Source organism: Opisthocomus hoazin, chromosome 13, assembly GCF_030867145.1.
Source record: "Opisthocomus hoazin isolate bOpiHoa1 chromosome 13, bOpiHoa1.hap1, whole genome shotgun sequence".
Classification (NCBI taxonomy): domain Eukaryota; kingdom Metazoa; phylum Chordata; class Aves; order Opisthocomiformes; family Opisthocomidae; genus Opisthocomus; species Opisthocomus hoazin.
Genome location: NC_134426.1, coordinates 29,381,768 through 29,402,397, shown reverse-complemented (window position 1 = coordinate 29,402,397; position 20,630 = coordinate 29,381,768). Strand labels below are relative to the sequence as shown.

At 45.4% G+C, this 20,630-nt stretch overlaps 1 protein-coding gene across 4 annotated transcripts in view; it reads left to right on the top strand.

Moving 5' to 3' along the window:
• TTC28 (tetratricopeptide repeat domain 28) overlaps positions 1–17,678 on the top strand; it is a 179,702-nt gene extending 162,024 nt beyond the window's left edge. For 3 of the 4 annotated variants that reach the window (XM_075434965.1, XM_075434967.1, XM_075434968.1), the window contains exons 14-22: positions 448–627; positions 1,741–2,461; positions 4,192–4,316; positions 5,398–5,629; positions 6,065–6,141; positions 8,276–8,299; positions 9,133–9,262; positions 10,370–10,477; positions 10,981–17,678. In XM_075434965.1, coding sequence (XP_075291080.1) covers positions 448–627; positions 1,741–2,461; positions 4,192–4,316; positions 5,398–5,629; positions 6,065–6,141; positions 8,276–8,299; positions 9,133–9,262; positions 10,370–10,477; positions 10,981–12,605 — 3,222 coding nt within the window. In that variant the 3' untranslated portion in view covers positions 12,606–17,678. The remainder of the gene's footprint in view (positions 1–447; positions 628–1,740; positions 2,462–4,191; positions 4,317–5,397; positions 5,630–6,064; positions 6,142–8,275; positions 8,300–9,132; positions 9,263–10,369; positions 10,478–10,980) is intronic. The other variant, XM_075434966.1, reaches the window with a different exon arrangement.
• The last annotated feature ends 2,952 nt before the right edge of the window (positions 17,679–20,630 follow it).

Genomic DNA, 20,630 nt, shown 5'->3' with positions numbered 1-20,630 from the left:
GTTCCGTCTGAACATCAGGAAGAACTTCTTCACTCTGAGGGTGATGGAACACTGGAACAGGCTGCCCAGGGAGGTTGTGGAGTCTCCTTCTCTGGAGATATTCAAGACCCGCCTGGACAAGGTCCTGTGCAGCCTGCTGTAGGTGACCCTGCTTCGACAGGGGGGTTGGTCTAGATGACCCACAGAGGGCCCTTCCAACCCCTACCATTCTGTGATTCTGTGATTCTGTGATTTGTGCACAAGTGAGCAACGGTTCAGCTGTATAGATCCGTGCAACACCAGTGTGTGTTCACCTGTCACCACATCTGTGTTCACACGGAGCATAATTCTGATGTGGATATTTCCAAATGTGACGAGGGTCAGACTAGAGCCCGATGCTTGGAAAGTGTGGGCTGGGGCACTGGTGGAGTGAAAGGGCTGACCTGATTGTCTCTCTTTTCTTTTCAGGGTTTGATGCATTCCAGTGGGCCTGTTGGCCGCCACCGCCAGCTGATACTGGTTCTGGAGGGAGAACTGTACCTCATTCCTTTTGCTCTCCTGAAAGGCAGTTCCTCTAATGAGTACCTCTATGAGCGCTTCAGCCTCATTGCAGTGCCATCCATCCAGTCGCTGAATCCCAGCTCCAAGGTCTGACATTGCCTTGTAAAACCTCTCTCTCGTAGAACCTCTCCTGTGGGGTGTGGGTTCCTATACATGCTGGAATAGCAGCAGCAGCAGCTCTGTCCTGCTACGCCAGACACAAGAATAGAAACCGCAAATGTACCACCTTCCCGAGGCACTCCCAGTTCTGATGAGCACCACAGCTGTGAAGTAGATTCTGATGTAGTTCCTGTAGCACAAAATCACAGCTGCAGGGACGCCTGGAGGGACAAGGGGAATGGATCATTTGGATATCCTCATCTAAAGCGTAGCGTGTCCTGGGGTGTGGAACTGCATGGCAGACTGCAGAAACATAGGTGTTTGTGGTCAATACTGAGCTTCCTTGGCAAACTGACTGTCCCATCATGTTCCTGGTATGCTTACTTACATTTTAGTTTTCTGTGTGGAGAAGGCCACTAGTGTCTCGTGATACTGACACTGCAAGGCAAAGCGAATACCACAGGAAAATCCTACAGAAATATCTTCATGCTGGTGTTTGGCATCAGCGTTTCTAAGGCCCAGGTCTCCATTGACAAGGCCCTAAGTCACATTTGCTCTTGCTGAGCAGTGTTCTGCTGCGTGTCTTGGCTTGCGCTGGGTTAAACACAGTCACTGGAACAGCAAAATGGTCTGAACCTTGTCAGCATTACTGATGTGGGAATTAGGCTTTTCTGTTCAGTATCAGGCCCCAGTAATCAGTTGCATGCAGCACCGTTCTGCCGGCAGTTCCGATACTGATGCTTGAAATCCAGGTGCAAGAGACCAGTTAGTGAGTGGTTACAAGTAGTATTCCCGTAAGGTGGGAAGCTACAATCTTCTTCATGCTTTTAGCTCTGCTGCAGCCCTCGAAGGGGCCTGGGTTAAGTCTGTTGCTTTCTATTCTAATCTATCTGTTCACCCAAGACATGGGAATAGAAATCCTGACTGGACTCAAGGGGAGATGTTCCTTGGAATAGTTAAATGGAAGAAACTAATGAAACACAAAGTTTTTTTGTAATTGTGACAACCAGGTTTCTGTTTAGAGCCAAAGAAACAGGATATTTTGTTACCAGCACCATAACAAACAGATCTTTGAACCTCATTTTCTCTTTCTCTCTGTAGTCCCATGCAAGGAAGAGTAGTCCTGCTTACTCCAGTTCTACCTCAATGGCAGCTGTCATAGGAAATCCCAAGCTCCCTTCAGCAGTTATGGACAGGTGGCTATGGGGACCTATGCCCTCTGCAGAAGAGGAAGCATATATGGTATCTGAGTTACTTGGCTGCCAGCCCTTAGTTGGCAGTGCAGCAACAAAAGAGAGGGTCATGAGTGCCCTCACTCAGGCAGAATGTGTCCATTTTGCAACCCATGTCTCTTGGAAATTGTCTGCTTTGGTCCTGACACCCAACACTGACAGCAATCCAGCCAGCAGCAAGAGTTCTTTTGGGAACCCGTATACAATCCCGGAATCCCTTCGGATGCAGGATGATGCCAGTGATGTGGAGAGCATCTCAGACTGCCCTCCTCTTCAGGAGTTTCTGCTTACAGCAGCTGATGTCCTGGATCTGCGGCTTCCTGTCAAATTAGTGGTTCTTGGTTCTTACCAAGAATCCAACAGCAAAGTCACTGCTGATGGAGTCATTGGCTTGACAAGAGCATTCCTGGCTGCTGGGGCTCAGTGTGTCCTAGTGTCACTCTGGCCTGTTCCTGTGGCTGCTTCCAAAATGTTTGTGCATGCCTTCTATTCCTCACTCCTAAATGGGATGAAAGCCAGTGCAGCCCTTGGAGAAGCAATGAAAACTGTACAGAGCAGCAAGCAGTTCTCTCATCCGTCCAACTGGGCAGGTAGGAGGAATCTGCTTTTTTACAAACAAGTTGGGGTTTCTAGGAAGCATTCTTACGCCACATTGTTTGAGTTAAGCAAGGAGCGGTGCTAGCAGGTAGCTGGGAGTAGCACGTGCCCTGCACTCTTCCAGAATTCAGCCACTGTGTTTCAGACCCATATTCCACGTCAGTAGAATACATCAGTGTTTCACTGTGTATAGTGAGTGAGTTACGAATTTGGTATAATTTAAAGCAATCATGAGGTGAAGTGTGTTTCATCACAATGATCTAATGACTGGAAAGAAGTAATGTGCAATACAATTACTCATTCTGTATGTTTGACATCTATAGAGTCAAGTTCCCTGTGTACTTGGGATGGAGTTAGCTGGAGCAAGTTTACAGAACCTTCTCACTGAGAGTTTAGTGAAACTCCAACAAGGAGGCAAGAGTAGTACTTTTGGAAGTTGCAGCAGCAACTAGTAGCTATGATTTCTGTGACATAAACCTTGTAGGGCTAACTTCTTTGGTCTTTCTGAGAGAAAGGTTTCCCTTGCCTCTGCTGGAAATTTCTTAGCAGTGTAAGTTCTGGGGTGGAGTGCTGGTGCTTGCTCTCTCTCAATTAGATGAATGAGTTGAGATTCAGAAAGACAGAGTCTAGGAGTTCAACAGTGTTGTTACAGGGATATGTACAAATAACCTGCATTTTTTTCCCTGGCACAAGTCCTGATTTCTGAAAGCTGCAGGCATTCCCCAAATGGATTTTTTTGTTTTTTTCCCGCACAGGCAGCAGTACCATGCTTTTTAGATCAGGAAACTGTTATGAGTATGGCTCTGGTGTAAACTGTATGTAGCTGGAAGAGCGGGAAAACTCACTAGAACATGTTGAAAGGAGCCCTTGGAGTTAGTCTGACATAGTGAGTTTAGGCTTGTTGAGTCCAGCATTAGGACATGATTCAGACAATACCAGATGGCAGCTGAGTTTAGGTTACAGTCCACAGTTCAGTTTGTGTTTTATTTTCCTTCCAAGATTTTTCTGTCCCAAAGGAAAAAAAACAAAAAGTGACTGCTTCCCAGGCAAAACAGAATGAGCATGGACATGGGTGCTTGGCATCACCACCAAGCAGAGGCTTCCAGCTGCTCAGCCTGTCTTAGTACTGCCCCTTCTGTGGTATGTAAGCAAGTGAGTTACATGCAATCCCTGACTTTCACCTTTGTCTCTTGATGGTGAGTCTCGGATAGAGCACCAGAGCAAGGACAAGCAGCTGCATACCTCACTGCGATGGATGAGAAGGGGCAGGCAGAGGTCCTTGTGCTGGCATTTGGAGAATCTGGCATTTAGATGGTGCATAAGCCAAGACAGGTTTCTGATCGAGACAGGGAAAGCTCTCAGTTTTCTGAGTTCTGTTTCTGTGACCACTGTGTAGCATCTATTGATTTCTACTGCTGTAGAGGAGACGTGGAGTGTCCTAGGACAAGTTTAACTGCAATACAGTGTTTTTCTACTTGCTTGAACAGGAAGACACTATTGATTTACTAGAGGGGGACACTAAGAAGCATCTAGGAGCTTTCTGATAGTTCAGTCTGTGGGACCAAGCAGGGAATGGGCAGCTACTCTGGGAAAAGAGAATCACTTTGCAGGGCACAGTAAACCATCATTCCATTAGTCTGTGAGGGCAGAGGATATCATCTTCTGTTTTGAACATTCTCTATAGCAAAAGGAGATTGAGCATCTCTTACTTTCCATCCTGCAGGCTTTATGCTTATTGGGAGTGATATGAAGCTGAACAGCCCTTCTTCACTGGTAGGCCAGGCCCTGACTGAGATTCTGCAGCACCCTGAAAGGGCACGAGATGCTCTGCGTGTCCTGCTACATCTGGTAAGAGAAAGGAAACATGACCGCACCCAGCAGGCACGGGGAGGGGCATTGCAGACCATGTGGTTGTGAGATGATGTTACCTGTGGGTATGCATCTGTAAATTATGAATGGGAAGAGAAGCACCCTGATGTGTAACCACTCACTTGAATATAATCCTTCAACCCTTCTCCCTTACCATAAGCTAGGCTCTTGTGAAAAATCTTGGTCAGTGTGAAAAGGCTGGGACACCTGATGAAGTGTCCAGACCGAAAAGAGGCAATGTAAGCAAAGTCTTACATTGTATTGTGACAAAATCCTCCCCAGACCCATCTGGTTTGTATTAGCTGTTGAATTGGGTCTCTGCTTTAAAGATGAGGTAGGCACTGGGGTTAATTGTTTCTGCAGGAAAATAGCTATGAACATTGCAGTCATGGACATGCAGAACACAGAGACTGCTGTCTTGTTGCATACTTGGAAGATAAGAGGCCCTTTTGTCCCCATATTTGCCAGTAGCCTGTTGTGGGGAGCAGCAGGACTGAAGCCAAACTACCAGATGGTTAGAATAATATCTCATGACTTTTAATACTTTCCTTTCCAACGTGCCTTCTGTGTTCCCACCGGAATGTGGAGTATCCATGGGATGATAGAAACCTGTGAATATTGCTAGTCATCCCAGTTGCTGGCTTTTGTGGACACATATCTCTCTTTACTGTTTACCATATAGCTGCAGACTCTTGCCTGGTAATAAGCAGTGTACGTGAGAGACTGGAACCTGAACGCGAGCCATCTTTTGGGGAGAAACGTAGCTGCCAGGCTTGTAGGAAACAATCACAATTAAACTGTTACTTAGTTTCCTGGGGCATTGCTTTCCCCAGCATCCCAGAGACTGTTGACACTCGTCACAGTGATTGGACAGCTGTGAGTGCTGAGTTACTGCAGCCTCTGTTTTCAAGGGCTCTAACATCCTTCTGTGTATGACAGGTCAGGTTCAACATTGGGTTTTCTGCCTCTCAACCTGCTGTTCCTGCCTCTTCACTCTGTAAAAAGAGGCAGTGAGTAAATACCTCTTATAAAATAAACTAATACTGCATTTTCTCCACAGGTGGAGAAATCATTGCAGCGAATCCAGAATGGGCAGCACAACTCCATGTATACCTCCCAACAAAGCGTGGAGAATAAAGTTGGTGGCATTCCAGGCTGGCAGGCACTACTCACTGCGGTAGGATTTCGGTTGGATCCTCCAGCCAGTGGCCTCCCGGCCGCAGTGTTCTTCCCAACCACTGACCCTGGTGACCGTCTACAGCAGTGCAGCACCACCATACAGTCGCTGCTGGGTAAGAAGCAGACCAGCTGTTGGCTCTGTTCTCATCTGTCCAAGCAGACATCAGCCTTTCTTGCCTTTCCTTGATGCAAGCCTGTGAAATGGTGATGCTTTACATCAATGAAATACAAGTATTTAACAGAGTAGAGGTTCTAGAAGTAAGTGTTTACTGAAGATTTTTCTGAGATGGGAATCATTTACTACGGGGTCCAGTATCTGAGAAGCATGATGTGACAGTTTCTTTCTCCCAGCTCTCAGTCAGAAAATGTATAATCAGATGCAAAGTGGGAAAACCTTTTGCTCTCTGGAAATAGCTGCTGCTTCCAGAACTGTTCAGTGATGTGGGGTAGAGGTCTTAGGAATTGGCTGAGTTTGTGTTCTGTTCAGGTTGTTGCATTTCTAGCAGTCAAAATACTGAACAAGCCCCATTTCTGCTGATGTTTTTCAGGCTTGCCTAACCCTGCACTTCAGGCACTTTGTAAACTTATCACAGCTTCAGAAACAGGAGAACAGCTTATCAGCAGGGTGAGTTGGGAGGTTTTCCTCCAGTACCAGTTTCCAAATGGTTCTTCCCAGGTCAGTAAATTCAGAAATGCACAGAATGGTTTATGCCCTGGTTTATCAACCCAGAGCTTGCTAGGATACTTCAGGGTTGAAATTCTAAACTTGCCTGTTTGTGTGAATGAAAGTGTGTGTCCAGAAGAGAAAAATGCAGGTATGTTACTGGGCTGCATGGCCTTGGGTCTCCTCATTCAGTGACAGGAGTGAAAACATGATACCTATTGCAGTGAGGGTGAAGCAAAATACGGAAAATGAGTGGCAGAACCACTAATTGCTCTTTGGCCGTCCTGTCTGGGGCCCATGTTGGCTGGTCTTTGTCCACTGTAATTACCGAAGTCCCAGGGTATAGTTGATTTTGGACAATGCAAGGTCTGTCAGAAAACTTGCTGAGCCTATGCTTCTCTGGTGTCCATGCTCATAGCTCTGCTGAAAGGATTCACGGTCGTTAAGAGAAGGGCAATGCCGTCTGTGGCTATGGGTCTCCTCCCTGCTCCCCCCCACATTCCTCCCTCTCCCCAGTCTTTCTAGCATGCCTAGCCTAACCTAACCTAACCTAACCTGTCTCTGTGCCACCAGCCCGGCTGGCTTTCCATTACATGTTTCTTACTGTCCTGATTACTCCTCTAATGAGATTTATCTTGATCATTTACCTGCTTTAGTAAATGAACACACTGCACATAGTGAATGGGCTGATAGATCACTTTCTTTTCCTCTTTCCCCATGCAAAAGTGTCCTGAGGAAGTACTGTGGTGGGTAGCTGGGATTATCTCTGTGCAGCTTCAGAGGGCTTCCCTTCGTTCTGTCACGTGGAGTCTCTCTGCACAAAATACAAAATAACAGCCCCAGCTTTGCTGTTGCCCACTAAGAAGCCTGCTTTGTCAATCCATTAGACTGAGTCTGCTTCAACGGAAAGGTTTCTTGTTATGATCTACAGTAGTACTTGAGATATTTCTAATGGCTTGTCCTTTATGGCACTTTTGCTTTCTTGCCTTCTATCTTTTGCCAGTCCCTGAGACTTGTATGGTTCAATAGCAGGGTTATTTTTTTCCTCATTGCCACCAGAGGGAGGCCCGGAGTAGAAGGGATGTGGTGAGTAGAAGACAACATTCTGATAGATCGGAATTGGTTACAGTGTCCATGACGTTACTTCATCATTGTCTTCTTGCCTCGGATAATTAAATCACCCAAAGAAAACAATTCAGATGACTGTACACAACTAGCAAAAGATGCACTCACCATTTCCTCAGCTGCCCCACACAACAAATATTGGCAGGGATATTGCATTGTTTTTGCAGATGTTCTTCTATAGCCCAAACCCCAGGCAGAATTTCCTTTTGCGCAAGAGTCTATCCAGTTACAAGTCAGGATTTTTCAACTTGGTTCTCCCTTCCTCTGCAGTTACTTGCTTTTTTTTCCTCCTTCCTCTTAGCAGTTCAGTTGGTGAGCAACTAAGGCTTTGCCGGTCCCGAAGGAGAGAAGTCTTTGTTCAAAACTGGAGCGTAGTGACTGGCAGTTCAGTCAGTGGGTGTTGCTTACTGTCTTTCCCGTATGGGTGACAGGCGTCATAAGGGAGCAAGTGCTCTTGGCGTTAGTGAAGCAGCAAGGCAGGGAGCCTGATCTTTTGCTCTGGATAGAAAATGCTTATTTTAGTGCAAAACAGAAGGCAGGAACCACAAAAGAGAGCACTTCAGTACTACCACATGTGCAAGGAAAAGTTAGGGAGTGCTGAACGCATTAAGTGCCAGTAATGTATCCCAGGGAAAACAAGAGAAGGGCTTGTTTTGTGTTCAGCCTTCTGCCAGAATGTGGGTTGGCCTGAGTATCTCCCTGCTAAGTGTCTGAGTTGATTGTAATGTGCTGGGCACTCCCAGATTCCAGCTGTCTGTTCCCACACCGTTGGACTCCTGACTCACAGCTCAGGCCATTTCCATTGCTCCCTTCTTTCTCTGGATAGAGCATCTTGCAGTCAGGATGCTGGTTTGCATGTGGATGTGTCGCTGCAGGGTTCCATATCACAGGTGTTTTTTAGCACAGAATAACCTGTGTTCTTACTTTCTTTTCTCCTCTCTTTTCCTTTCTGGTTATCTGCTGCCCGAAGGCTGTTAAAAATATGGTGGGAATGGTGAGTATTACATGCACTGGGGAATGACACTGCCATGCAGGATAAAATGCCTTGGTCACTGCAGACCCATTTCCCTGCTCTGCAGAGTAGTGTCAGTGTTCAGGCCACTTTCAGGCTTGGCATTTGCTCCATAGTGCTGCTGTGGGAAAAAAGACTGTGTAGGCTTTAGTGAGTTGTAAGAGATGGGTGGTCCTGAGGTTAGCTGGTCCCTCATTAATGACTTTCCATCCTTCCTGCCTGGGCTGTGTTTTTGATTTATGTGGGATCCTGGCACCTTAACTTGTGTCAGATCTTCATAAACACGTTTTTTTCTCTACTTTTCTACTCCTGTCCCTTGGGCCCAGTTGAGAAATTTCTTTCCTGGACACCATGGAAGTATTAGGAAAGTCTTCCATGGTTTCATGTGACTTGTCTGCCCAGTTACATGCTGAGAATGAGTTTCTTGGGATTTGCATAAGGAGTATGGCTCAGTCCTGGAATGGGCTTTAGTATATTTCTATGAGCAGCCCCAAATAATCTCTTTACTTTTCTTTCACTTCACAGATTTTCCCACTGTGCTTCATTCTTGCTCAGTTTCCACTGGCCACACCCCCCAAGCCTCACCGCTGTTCTGTCCCTCCATTTGCTGTTGTTCAATTTTGTCCATTGTTGTTGTCCCTGGACTGTCCCTCTGCCCAGATCTTTTTGTCTCACTGTTCTGTTCAGGGGCAGCAGCTGAATATGTGGGTGTACAGGGAAAGGGACGTTTGCGGTCCATTTCCTTAGCTGCGTCTGTCGGAAAAGCAGTGATGTGATTTGTAAGCAATGGCTAATGTTTGTATTGTTATCTTCAGCTGCATCAAGTCCTGGTTCATCTTCAGGCAGGCGAGAAGGAGCAAGATTTCTCCTCTGCACCAATCCAGGTTTCCATCAGTGTCCAACTCTGGAGGCTACCTGGCTGTCATGAGTTTCTGGCAGCTCTAGGTAGGAAAACACTTATTTCTATTGTCTGTCTAAAACCGTTGGTAATGTCTCGTGTGGTGGCTTGAAGTAGTGACAAGACTCACAGCTCTGGATTTGTTTGTCTGGGTGCTGTTTGGTCTTTGCATCCCTGGATGTGACCTCTGTTCAGTACATCTTTGCCAGTTCACGTGCACAGAGCTCTTTTGCTCGCTGGTTGGCCAGTGGTAAGGTGCATTTTTCTCTCATGCACCAAAGCATCTTCTGAGTCAGCAGAACAATGGATTTCGGGGTTTGACAGCAGCTTGGTGCCGTAAAGTTGGTTTAACCTCTCTTTATTTCAAGATCCTGTTCCCCTCTTGTTCATAATACATACTTTTGTGTTTGTTTCTGGCCTTCTACCTGAAGTGAACCAATCATTCCTTTGGCAGGGAAACCTGTGCACTGGACAAGCGTAGGATGTACCAGGGTGATATGTATACCAGGGTCTACATCCTTCAGAAAAGACAGATGAGAACTAAATACCAAACTAGATTTTATTCCAGCTCGGACCTTGCTTAGAGTTTGTAAAAGGGTATTACAGGGAAGAGGCAACGCTGCAGGAAGAAACATCCAAGAAGACTGCTTGGGGAGCTCATAAAAGCCAGGCATCATTTCTCACATGCAGTCATTCCTCCTTGCAGCCCAGCCCTCATCTGCTAAATTCCAAGGTCTGTGCTCTTCTTCAGACCCATTTCTGTGAGAAAACTTTGGACTAATGATGAGTGGTAGGGGCCATGTGGGACACTGTCCCCTGAGATGTGTTTAGTATATCATTCTCCGACAGTTCCAAATAATTGGCAGCTAAAGAAGTACTGACTAGTGCATTTTGACTGTCAGTTTGGACAGGAGTGATGTGTTTATGTGTATGTGTTCACGGTGCAGCACCATAAAGCTCCATAAACACCTGCTGGAGAAGGCCTGCTAAATAGTAATAAAAACAAACCAACAAACTGGACATTGTAGGTGAAGAGTCATCATTTCAGGACACTGCCGGATCTCATATCTCTGTGTTCTGTTGTGTTATGAATGAGATTCCACTTGTTTGATCTTTCTATGAGGTGTGATTTTCCGCTCCATATTCCACTACAGGTTTTGACCTTTGTGAAGTTGGCCAAGAGGAGGTGATTCTGAAAACTGGGAAACAAGCTAATAGGAGGACCATGCACTTTGCTCTACAGTCCTTGCTGGCACTTTTTGGTAAAGCTACTTACAGTGGTTTTTGCTCCTGTATCATCTGATGATTTGGTCAGAATGTCTTCTGTTGAAATCTCACACTCTTACCTTATGCAGACACACACGTCATCACACTCGTGTCATACAGACCATGTATCATACAACAGGTGCAGCAAATGTTATTTTTATATGGGAGACAAACGCTAAGACTTGGCTGAGGCCAAAGCTGGGAATAGAGTCCAGCAACTGAAGGATGCAGAACTCTTGTTTTTGAGATACAAAATGATAATGAAGTGACACGTTTCATCTAGGATACATGGAGTGAGGTTCCTGCCTGTGCATTTCCTGGGCTGTGCACATTCTTTTTCTCACCTGAGTAGTAGCTGGGTTTTTTAAGTAGCATGAAGTCTGAGTGCGTGTTTTGTAGCATATCCTCTTAATTCTGACAGAACATTACCTGGTTTTGTTTGATTTTGCTGTGTATCTAGAGGCATGTTTGTACTTTTTTTTTTTCTCTTTTTTTTCAGATTCTACAGAGCTGCCTAAGCGCCTTAGCCTGGACAGTTCATCATCACTAGAGTCACTGGCTTCTGCTCAGTCTATTTCCAACCCTGTACCCCAGTACCAAAACCCTCCATTCTCTCCTACTTGTCCAGACAGCATTGCATCAGATGCCATTTCTGTGTATAGCCTGAGCTCCATTGCTTCTTCCATGAGTTTTGTTTCCAAGCCAGAGAGCATGCCAGATGGTGTAGGACACAGAGGACGCCAGGACTATGAGAGGCCCAAGAACATCTATCCGCATAGGTCTGCAGTACAGAGCCAGTTTTCACCACAAACCAGCACTGTAGCCAGCAAAGATGAGGAAGAGTATGAAGGTTTTTCTATAATCAGCAACGAGCCTTTGGCCAGTTACCAAGAAAACATAAAACCAAGATTTTCCCCTGATCACAAACAGCCCAAAACTGGTCAGACTGGAGGCGTTAAAGAGTCTGTCAGCGCCAAAGGGAGCATAAGTACCCCGAATTCTCCTGTTAAAATGACTCTTATTCCCAGTCCAAATTCACCATTTCAAAAAGTCGGGAAGCTTGCAAGTTCTGATACCGGGGAGTCTGACCAGTCTAGCACTGAGACTGACAGCACTGTCAAATCCCAGGAGGACAGTAATCCAAAGCTTGACCCACAAGAGTTGGCCCAAAAAATTCTGGAGGAAACTCAGAGTCACCTCATTGCTGTTGAACGTCTTCAGAGAAGCAGCAGCCAAATAAGCAAGAGCAACAATTCAGATGATGGGGCTTCCACCCCAGCAGGTATGTCTGCATTCAGATCTTCAGAGACCAGTGCATTCAGTCGACCAGTCAGCTCTAGTCAGAAGAATCAGTCTTCACCTCTTGCAATTAAACCAAAGCCTCCAACAAGGAGTTCGTCCCTTCAGAAAGTGAGTTCCGGCTATAATAGCCCTACTGCATCAGAGATGTCAAACAGAGAAGGCATAGGCCAATACAGCAGGCAGCCATCTCCAAGTTGTGATTCACATGGCTCCTTAGCTGAGCAGCCTCACTTCAAGCTGAAGTACCCCAGCTCTCCCTACAGTGCTCATATTTCTAAATCACCCAGAAATATCTCTCCAAGCTCAGGGCATCAGTCTCCTGGTGGCAGCACTCCCTCTCCTGCTCTTTCTTATTCCTCAGCTGGTTCTGCTCGTTCAAGTCCAGCTGATGCCCCAGACATAGACAAATTAAAAATGGCTGCCATTGATGAAAAAGTGCAAGCAATTCACAACTTAAAGATGTTCTGGCAAAGCACTCCCCATCACTCCACTGGCCCAATAAAGATTCTCCGAGGACCTCCTGGAACAATGACTTCTAAGAAAGATGTCCTCAGCTTGCTCAATTTGTCTCCACGGCACAGCAAAGAAGAAAGTGCAGATAAGCTGGAACTAAAAGACCTGTCTATTGAGCCGCACCTTGCTTCTCCACCTAAGAACCCTCCAAATGGACACAGGCGCCCTGAAACTACAAATGCAGTGACATCAACTCATTCTCCACCTCCCAGCAGCACTCCAGGAACCGCGCGCCCCTTGAGGCTGCCATCTGGGAACGGTTATAAATTTTTGTCACCAGGAAGATTTTTTCCTTCCTCCAAATGTTAAAATGTCTTGAGTACCAGCTGATGACTTACAATCTTGTTAAAGTATTTGCTTCTGCCCACTTGCCTCTGTCAATACAGAACCATTGTCTGAGAAGCCGTGGTCATACCCGCCGCTGCCAATGCACAGGAGTGTGACAGATTGGCCCTGTCTGTCACTGTGGAGGAACACGGGCGTCACACAGATGGGCTTTAGTTTCCCTTATCAGGACCTTGGCCAGACTCGCTTGATAACAGGTGCTATGTAGTGTTCCGTACTTGCAGCAGCAGGTCCAATGAATCTAGTCGTCTGTTCATAAATACTAGCTTTTAAGCCACCTACTTGTATTTCTTAACCAAACAGGAGGTTTTACAGCTGGCTTTTTTTATGTAGAAATTACACAGATCAGGGATTGGAGAGGGAAGCGAGAGGAGGCAGAACGTCCACGTATAGCACAAAGAAAGTGTGCACAAGTTTCTGCCTTGAGAAGTAGAAGCCATTTATTTGATTTCTTTAAAGGCTGACAGAGAGGACAAGATGACATACCTCTAGATATCTCTGCCATGTTAGCCAAACACAAGAAATTGCTGGCAGTAAACTTCATAGCAGCATGATACTGGCAGTTCTTTTGGATCATTTAGAGTCTGTGAAGAAAAGACAAGAGGACAGAGGTGCCCCATTCTAAAACCTGCGTCTCAAGTAACTTTTCTGGAGGGAAACCTTTCAGGTGATACTTTGCTGTTTGGTTGGTCTGCTCAAAAAGAATGTTTGGAGCATAACGAGCAAGGTGAGCCTCAGCGTGAGGTAGTGAGTGTTTGTCAGAGACATGAGTTCTGGTTTTATTGAATTGTCTGACCTTTCTGGCAGACAGCATTATGAAGGTGAAATTTTCATCTTGTCAAGTATTTTGGCAGCACAGGTGTCTGCTGTCTGCTAAGTGTGCACAGAAAGGGGTTACAGACACTGAAGCTCAGAATATTATTTTACAGTTCCACAGTAGGCAGGAATGTGACATCAGTGTACGTGATTTAGAAATCACCTGACCAAATAAATCCATCACTCATCTGCTAAATCATACCACATAGCTCATCACAGGTGAGTCTGCAAACCTTTCCCCTGCTGTGGAAACAAGTTTCTTTTGGGGCGAGTATACCAGTCTAGGCAGACGTCCGTGCAGTCAGAGCGTGTCTGTGAGGCAGCAAGCAGAGTGGCTGTATGCAGGACCTGTGCGCCCTCTGGTCCGTGGAGAAAAGAGAACCAAGAGCACATCAGGGGTGATGTGTAAATTACGCTTTTCTAGGCTAGATGGTGTTCACATGTTGGATCAAGTTGGAGATTGTTTCTTTCAAGCCGCTATTGAACACAGTGATGTAATCGGAATCAAAATTGTAATTTACATGCACTGAAAACTGTGGGCATGTGGTAGCATTAATGCAGCCACACTGCACACTTAGATCCAAGCAAAGTATTTCACAGGCCATGTGCTATGAAGTCGGAGCACTGGATCACCAAGGCTTTTGGTTTCTGTTCTGCACTCCCAGAATTCGCTGAGTGACTGAAGGCTAATCACTTCACCTCTCCGTGCCTCATCTTCCCTTTCTATCGAAATGGGGATAGTAATACTTACCTACCTACCTCACAGAGGTGATGTGAGGCTTAAGTAATTAGGCCCTGAATTTAGCTGGATCTCGAGTCAGCTTCCAGTCTTGCAACTGACTGCCTGAATGTGAGTGCAGTCAGCTCTGTACGCGTGCTAGGGGCACGCTGTTGATGCAGATAATCGTTGCACTTGTTGTGTCTGGATGCTCTTCTTGAACATATAGATCAGATCATTTGTGATTTTCTTAGGGATCTTAGAGGAAAAACATGATAGCAGGGCAGAGGATTCAATTCTGATACCAGGATATAAAATTACTTAGGCTCAGCTTACTCGTGGTGCATATACCAAATGCTTGCTTTGACTATAAGCTAGAATCCACTGGTTTCGGGAGAATGTTTTCGTTTTTGCCATCACAAGAAATTAACACAAGCCCTAAAGGCAAAGAATGTAGGGCTGTGTTACAGTCACCTAACAAGGGATAGATGATCACAAAAGTTTCAGTGCAGGAAGGCAAAAAAGAGTAGTTATTCATCTGCTCTTATTACACAATGTAGCAAAACAGTTGAATAAATGCATTCAACTCATATGATGCAAGTTACTTGTCTGTGCATTACATCTCTCTGTGATGGTGCTGTATATCATCTTCTCGTCATTTGGCAGGAAAAATTAGAGTAGTGGGCCAAAATGAGTCAGTACAGCGTCTACCCGGGATGTAGCCAGTGATGTTGCTGATCGTGCAACTTACTGTGGTCACAAGATTGCTGAGGCTTCGTGTGACCGAATCTGTTTCTAACCAGCATAACTGTTTTAAAACGACATCCCAGGAACATCCAGGATGGAAGTGGGCAGCTTTTGTTTATAGCAACAGCAAATACTCCCTGTAGTGCTGCGTAACATGCCAGAAATAAGCCTCTTTACTTGTAGTTTACTTCCATAACTAAAGGATCTTTTAATCTGTAGAAATCATGTATTGCCATTTTGGTACAACCCATTTTCACGCTGCCAGTAGGTTTCATACTGGCTTAAAGTTTTCAGAAAGGTGGCGGGGGGGGTGGGGTGGTGGTTCTTCTGTTGTTTTTTTAAGGGAGGGGGGAGCATTAGAAACATTAGAAACAGGGAAGGGTTCAGATATAGAGGAAGTTCAGTATTTGGGAAATTGGTGTTGTATAAATACGGGAGGTGAGTGTCACTAGGACAAGTCCTTTGGGAAATGTGTTTCCATTGGCTTGACACAGGGCACTTCCATTGGCTTAGTGAGAGCCATGAAGATGCATGCTTGCTCATGGCTGGGAGACACTTCACACACCTTGTGCCTCACTCCTTCACCCCCTGAATGAGAAACAACCCCTTTGTGAGGATAAAAGAGTTTAATCAGGTTTGCCCAATATGTGAAGAAATTCAGGAAATGAAAATAACATGTTCTCCGTTTGATATTAGAATTCCTTCTGTGGAGTTTAAATGCATTTGTCGTTGTTGTATTTGTGCATGGTACAAGTGACAACACTGCTTGATACAGTGAGCAATAAGAATTAAGTATTATTCACTTTCACATTAAACCTGCCACATGCAACCATTCTCCAAGGCCATAGAATGTGTTTTAGTTTGGTTTTGCCCAGTATGTTTTACTGTGTGAGATTACAGATTTTTTTATTGACTGTCTTTAACTCCAACTGAATGGGAACAGTAAACAATCTCTCTGATCAAAATCTAGTTTAATTTGATTTTGTCTGTTAGCCTGTACTCTGGCCTGGTACTGATTTTCCTTTTTAATCATACCTTACTAAAACAAGGAAAAAGCATTGGAGGGATACTACACTCACTATATCAGTCTAGGCAATATTTCCTTTAATTAGGTCAAACTCGTTCTGCGAACATCTCTTTCAAGTTGCAGAATAGATCCAGGTGCACAGAAATGTCTGTGAATCTGTTAAGAAACACTGGTAGTTTCAGGCTAGGAGATAATAATGGGTTTGAGTAGTTTTGGGTTCATTGCATTTCCGTGCTGTCCAGAAAGACTGCAAATGTGTGTGGAAAACTTGGCCCCTCGATTGAACTCCTTCAAGAGAGCTTTGACGATGGTAACTCAGAGAGGACTGTCAGCAAAGACTCTTCCAAGCAGCAGCCCTTTAGCACTTGCTCTCCTTGTATGCAGTGTTAGCCATGTTTGGCCTATACGGACTTTTTTGTAAATTAAAACTCTGTTTCCAGACAGCATTAAACTTTTTATATTATGAAATTTACCATGTAAAAAGATTTTCATATTTTTATTGAAATTGCTAAGGCATTTGGCCTTCTTTCTTTGTGATTTCAGTGTCTATTAAAGCATGAGTTCTCTCAGTACTTTAGTCTCTTGGTCTAGGATGATGTTGGGGAAGAATTTGTTAGCACACTGCTCTCTGTCCTGGCACCCACCTGGTTCCTGGTCTGTTCCTCTGGCCTGCTCCTGAGAAGCAAAGACGTCACGTGTAAATCTGCATTCTGTGGCGAAGTGTGACCAACGTATGGCAGCTGTCCTCAGCTTCCCCTGTGGAAGTGAGGGGTCACTGAGAACTTCCTCCTCTTTTTGGGCAGAATGTAGTGTTCCTCTTACAAATGATGACTGGAAATTGCTTTTCCTTTTCCTAGCAGGTGGTGGGAGCATCGGTATTTGCTCACTGTCTGTCTTGTAGTCGGCAGCAAAAGGACATGTAGGGTTGGAAGGAGCCTCAAGGATCACCCAGTCTCATCCCTCCACTGTGGAAGAGCCAAGTGCTGAAGGTATGATACGTTTTTCTCATACTGATGCCAGTTCGAGCTTGCTGGCTTAAGTCTTCCTTCTGGCCCTGTGTGAAAGGTGCTCTTGTGCTTAGGGGGGGTGTTGGTGACTAGATGAAACTAAACAGAATTTGACTTTGTTTGTGGTCTTGGAGTTTTCTTTGACACCTGTCTCCCAGTTAAGTAAATTCAGCCACTGGCCATGTTGACAGAACATGCAAACCATATCCTTGGTCGTGACACAGCAGGCTCTTACTGGCGTGCAGTCTCTGCCCTCCAAATCTTTGATCTGCTGAGAACAAGGTGATGTTGAACTGTATAAATCCCTGCAGTCTTTCTGGTGTTAACTCTTTTGGGGACCTTTTCTGGCACGCATCTAAAGTAGCTGATTCTCTGTATCCGAAGGCATGGATGGTGCAGCCCCTCAGCAAAAGTTTTATAGGTAGCTGCCTCAGCTTAGTCATACTCTTATGATTAGCTACAACCTGGTGACAATGCAGTGTAAATCAGTAGGCAGCTGGTGTGGAAGCCTTAGCTTCTCCTGTCATTGTTACTAAGATACTGTCACTGTACCACAGAGGTGCAAGAAAGTCCTGTTCCCTTCAGAGACATGCTTCTAGAACAGCAAGTGTGGGAAGAAGTCAGTTCAGCACTGCAAAAACAAGAGGGGAGTTGTCGTAAAGCCCGACCTCGAACATTTTTGTATTGAATACTTTATACGCAAATATATATCAGGTACAAGCTGGAGCATTTTGTGAGTGTCTATACACACATTCATACTGTGGATTGATGTACATTACCAGTAGCGTATGCTTGCATATGCCCTTTCCTCATCCTGGTGCCAGATACACAGAGTGCGCTGTGCAGCCTGCTGATCTCGGCTCCCAGCTGGAGATGGCCTTTGCTTCTCACTGAGAACAGCTGTGGACTTCCTTGCAAACATTCCATCTCTAGTTCTGTCGTGTTACTTTCCCCAGATGGCCTCACTTTCTTTTAATTTTTTTTACGTACTCTCTAAAGAGAAGAACTTCTTTATCCGTGTCAGAAAGAATACCAGCCGCCTTCTATTATATGATGACATCATTTGCAAGTGGTTTGATTGGTAAATGACTGTGACTGGTATTTCAGTGGACTCCCAAGAAAGCTGTTCCATGGGGAACTGCAGCAATTGCCACTTCTACAAACCAGAAGCATACAGGGGGTTGCATTGTCCGTAGCAAGTCTCTCCCACATCCTCCTCCAAGAACCCCTTGGAGAGGGCATTTGTTTTCCAGTGGCTGGCAGCAATCTTCAAGAAGTATCCATGACAAACATTTTTTCTTCTCTTGGATAGTCCTCAGACTTCCGGTGCTTTGTGGCTGAGAGAGAGCTGGTGACAGAGCACATGCATTGCTACTCCCGCATGTGGCCAGAACATGCAGATACACCTAAAAGATACTCTGAGGTGCAAGGGGAAAAAGGAAAACTCTTAGGTTTAGGCACGTGGGCAGCCACTCTGCACAGGAGCTGGCAGAACTCCAGTTACTTGGAAATGTCAGAGCTGGGGTATACTGACCTCACCTGCACTGTTCTTGAATCACATGGCAATACAGCCTGTGTGCTGAAGTGCACGACTTTCACCTTTATGCATAGGAAAGAGTATTAAAATATTAAAAATCATGTTCTCATTTTCAGTTCGTTACATGCAAATGTTTGCCATGGTTAAAAATCCCTCTTCTGGCACAGAAAGAAGCATAGGGGCCTGGGAACGCGAAGGAAGGGAGGAGTTTTGTTTCAGAGAACCAGTGATGTCTCCTGCATTGGTAGCACAGTGCTGCAGCTTCTGCCTTCTCACCCTGCAGTTAATTGTCCTGCCGCGATCAGTGGGAAGGTGTCAGAGCAAGAGCAGAGCCTGCACTACAGCACAGTGCTGGAGACCAGAGGACTGTCAAAGGAACTTGAGAAGTGGGCCTATTCTTGAGGTCCCTTAAAAGTCACGCACAGCCCTAGAGCGGTCTCCTGACGACTACACAGATGTGAACTCAGGGATAGCACGGACCTGCCTGGGGACCCAGCCCACGGTGTGACAGATCGTGGCCCAGTGTGCCTGCAGCAGGTCCCCTTACAGAGTTCCTGAAACCATGCTCTCATGCTGTAATGCTACCATCCCACTTCACGTGCACACAAACCTGCGTTCAGGCAGCAGGACGTCTCAGCAGGCTCAACCTTGGACAAAAGCCAGGAGCCACCGATGTGCAACTACACTGATAACGTTAGTTCCCTGCTAGGGGCAAGCCTGGGCTGGAGGGTTCCCATGAAGAGCAGCTTGCTGGGGAAGCATCCCCTCCACGAGCAGAGACCGTGGTGAAACCGTATGGGCTGGTCTGCAGTAGTTTGTCTGTATGCAGGGTTTGGAATCAGCAGGATGCAGCTACTCGGATGATACTATCATGTGTGGTATAATCTAGATATAAACAAAGAGAATAAGGGTTTGGGGGAAAGCACACATTGCAGTGGGCTGAGTAAACAAAAGACAAATGTTGTCCATATGAGGAAGGTGCAGCAGCAGGGGACTGCACTCAGCCAGGATTTTGAAAAACCAAATAAAGGAAAATACTGAATGCTTGAGAACTTCGGGAAGCAGACACTTCAAGCCCCACCACTGTGCCCTGGCACAGCCCTTTGTCATTTGTTTGCCTCGTAGACTAAGCCAGTGCAGGCATAAGTCTGAGCAGCAGTTTCCATAGCATCCATCTTTCACATTGCAAGAGACTTGAATGAAAATATGTTTTCAGAGCCTATTGAGGATTTTCTTTAAAGACATTTATCTGTGGGAGGGTTGTTTGGCAACATTTAATTTTCCTATCTGTGAATTTCTGCTCTCCTGTACTCTAGTGGACTTGATGTGTAAATCATCATTAGTTCTAGCTACTGGCAAACGGAACTTGGGGAAGGTGGCTTCCCAAGGGAAAGGGTAGGCAAGGGTGAGCCTGGAACCAGGGTCAGTGGTCGCTTCTGGGGACAAGGATGCAATTCAGAAACGTGGGAATTTGGGCATTGTGCTGAGCCTGATGCTCAAACAGGAGCTGCAGTTCAACAAGGTGCAAGAATCTGCCCTAACCAGTTTTGGACATCAACAGTTACCCCGCAGAATTTAAAAGCAGTAGCTACCCACACATTAAAATGGTGCAGTTAGGCTTCCTATGGGGTGAGAGCCGATACAAATGTCCATTTAAATGACACCTTTCTCTTGTCAGCAGTAGGGCAGCATCATTCAGAAGGACATAAACGCTGTGAACTGTGCCACAGACAGGCATATTTCTATTTGTTGAGGAGGAATCATTTCGCTTCCACAGTGCCAAGCTGCAGCTTCACCCTTCCCTTTGTCAGCACTTGAAATGTGGCGGGTTTTTTTTTTTCCAATTTAACTAATCTTACATTTGTGTGAGCATTTCAAACAGCAACAAAGCAAAAGTGGCTAGTCTGCATAGTTAGGAACAAAAATCTGAAAAAAAAATAATGCTCAGAAACTAGAAAGCAAATAAATATATTTAGAATGCATTATGCTAAATAAATCCTGTAGTTTTACCTGAATTATTATTTTTGAGCACCCTGAAATGGAAATATTGTTACCCAGCTGCTGTGTTCTTAGGGCATCATTTTGCCACAGAATAAAGTTTAATCACTGTGGAAACAATGATGAAGCCAAACACAAC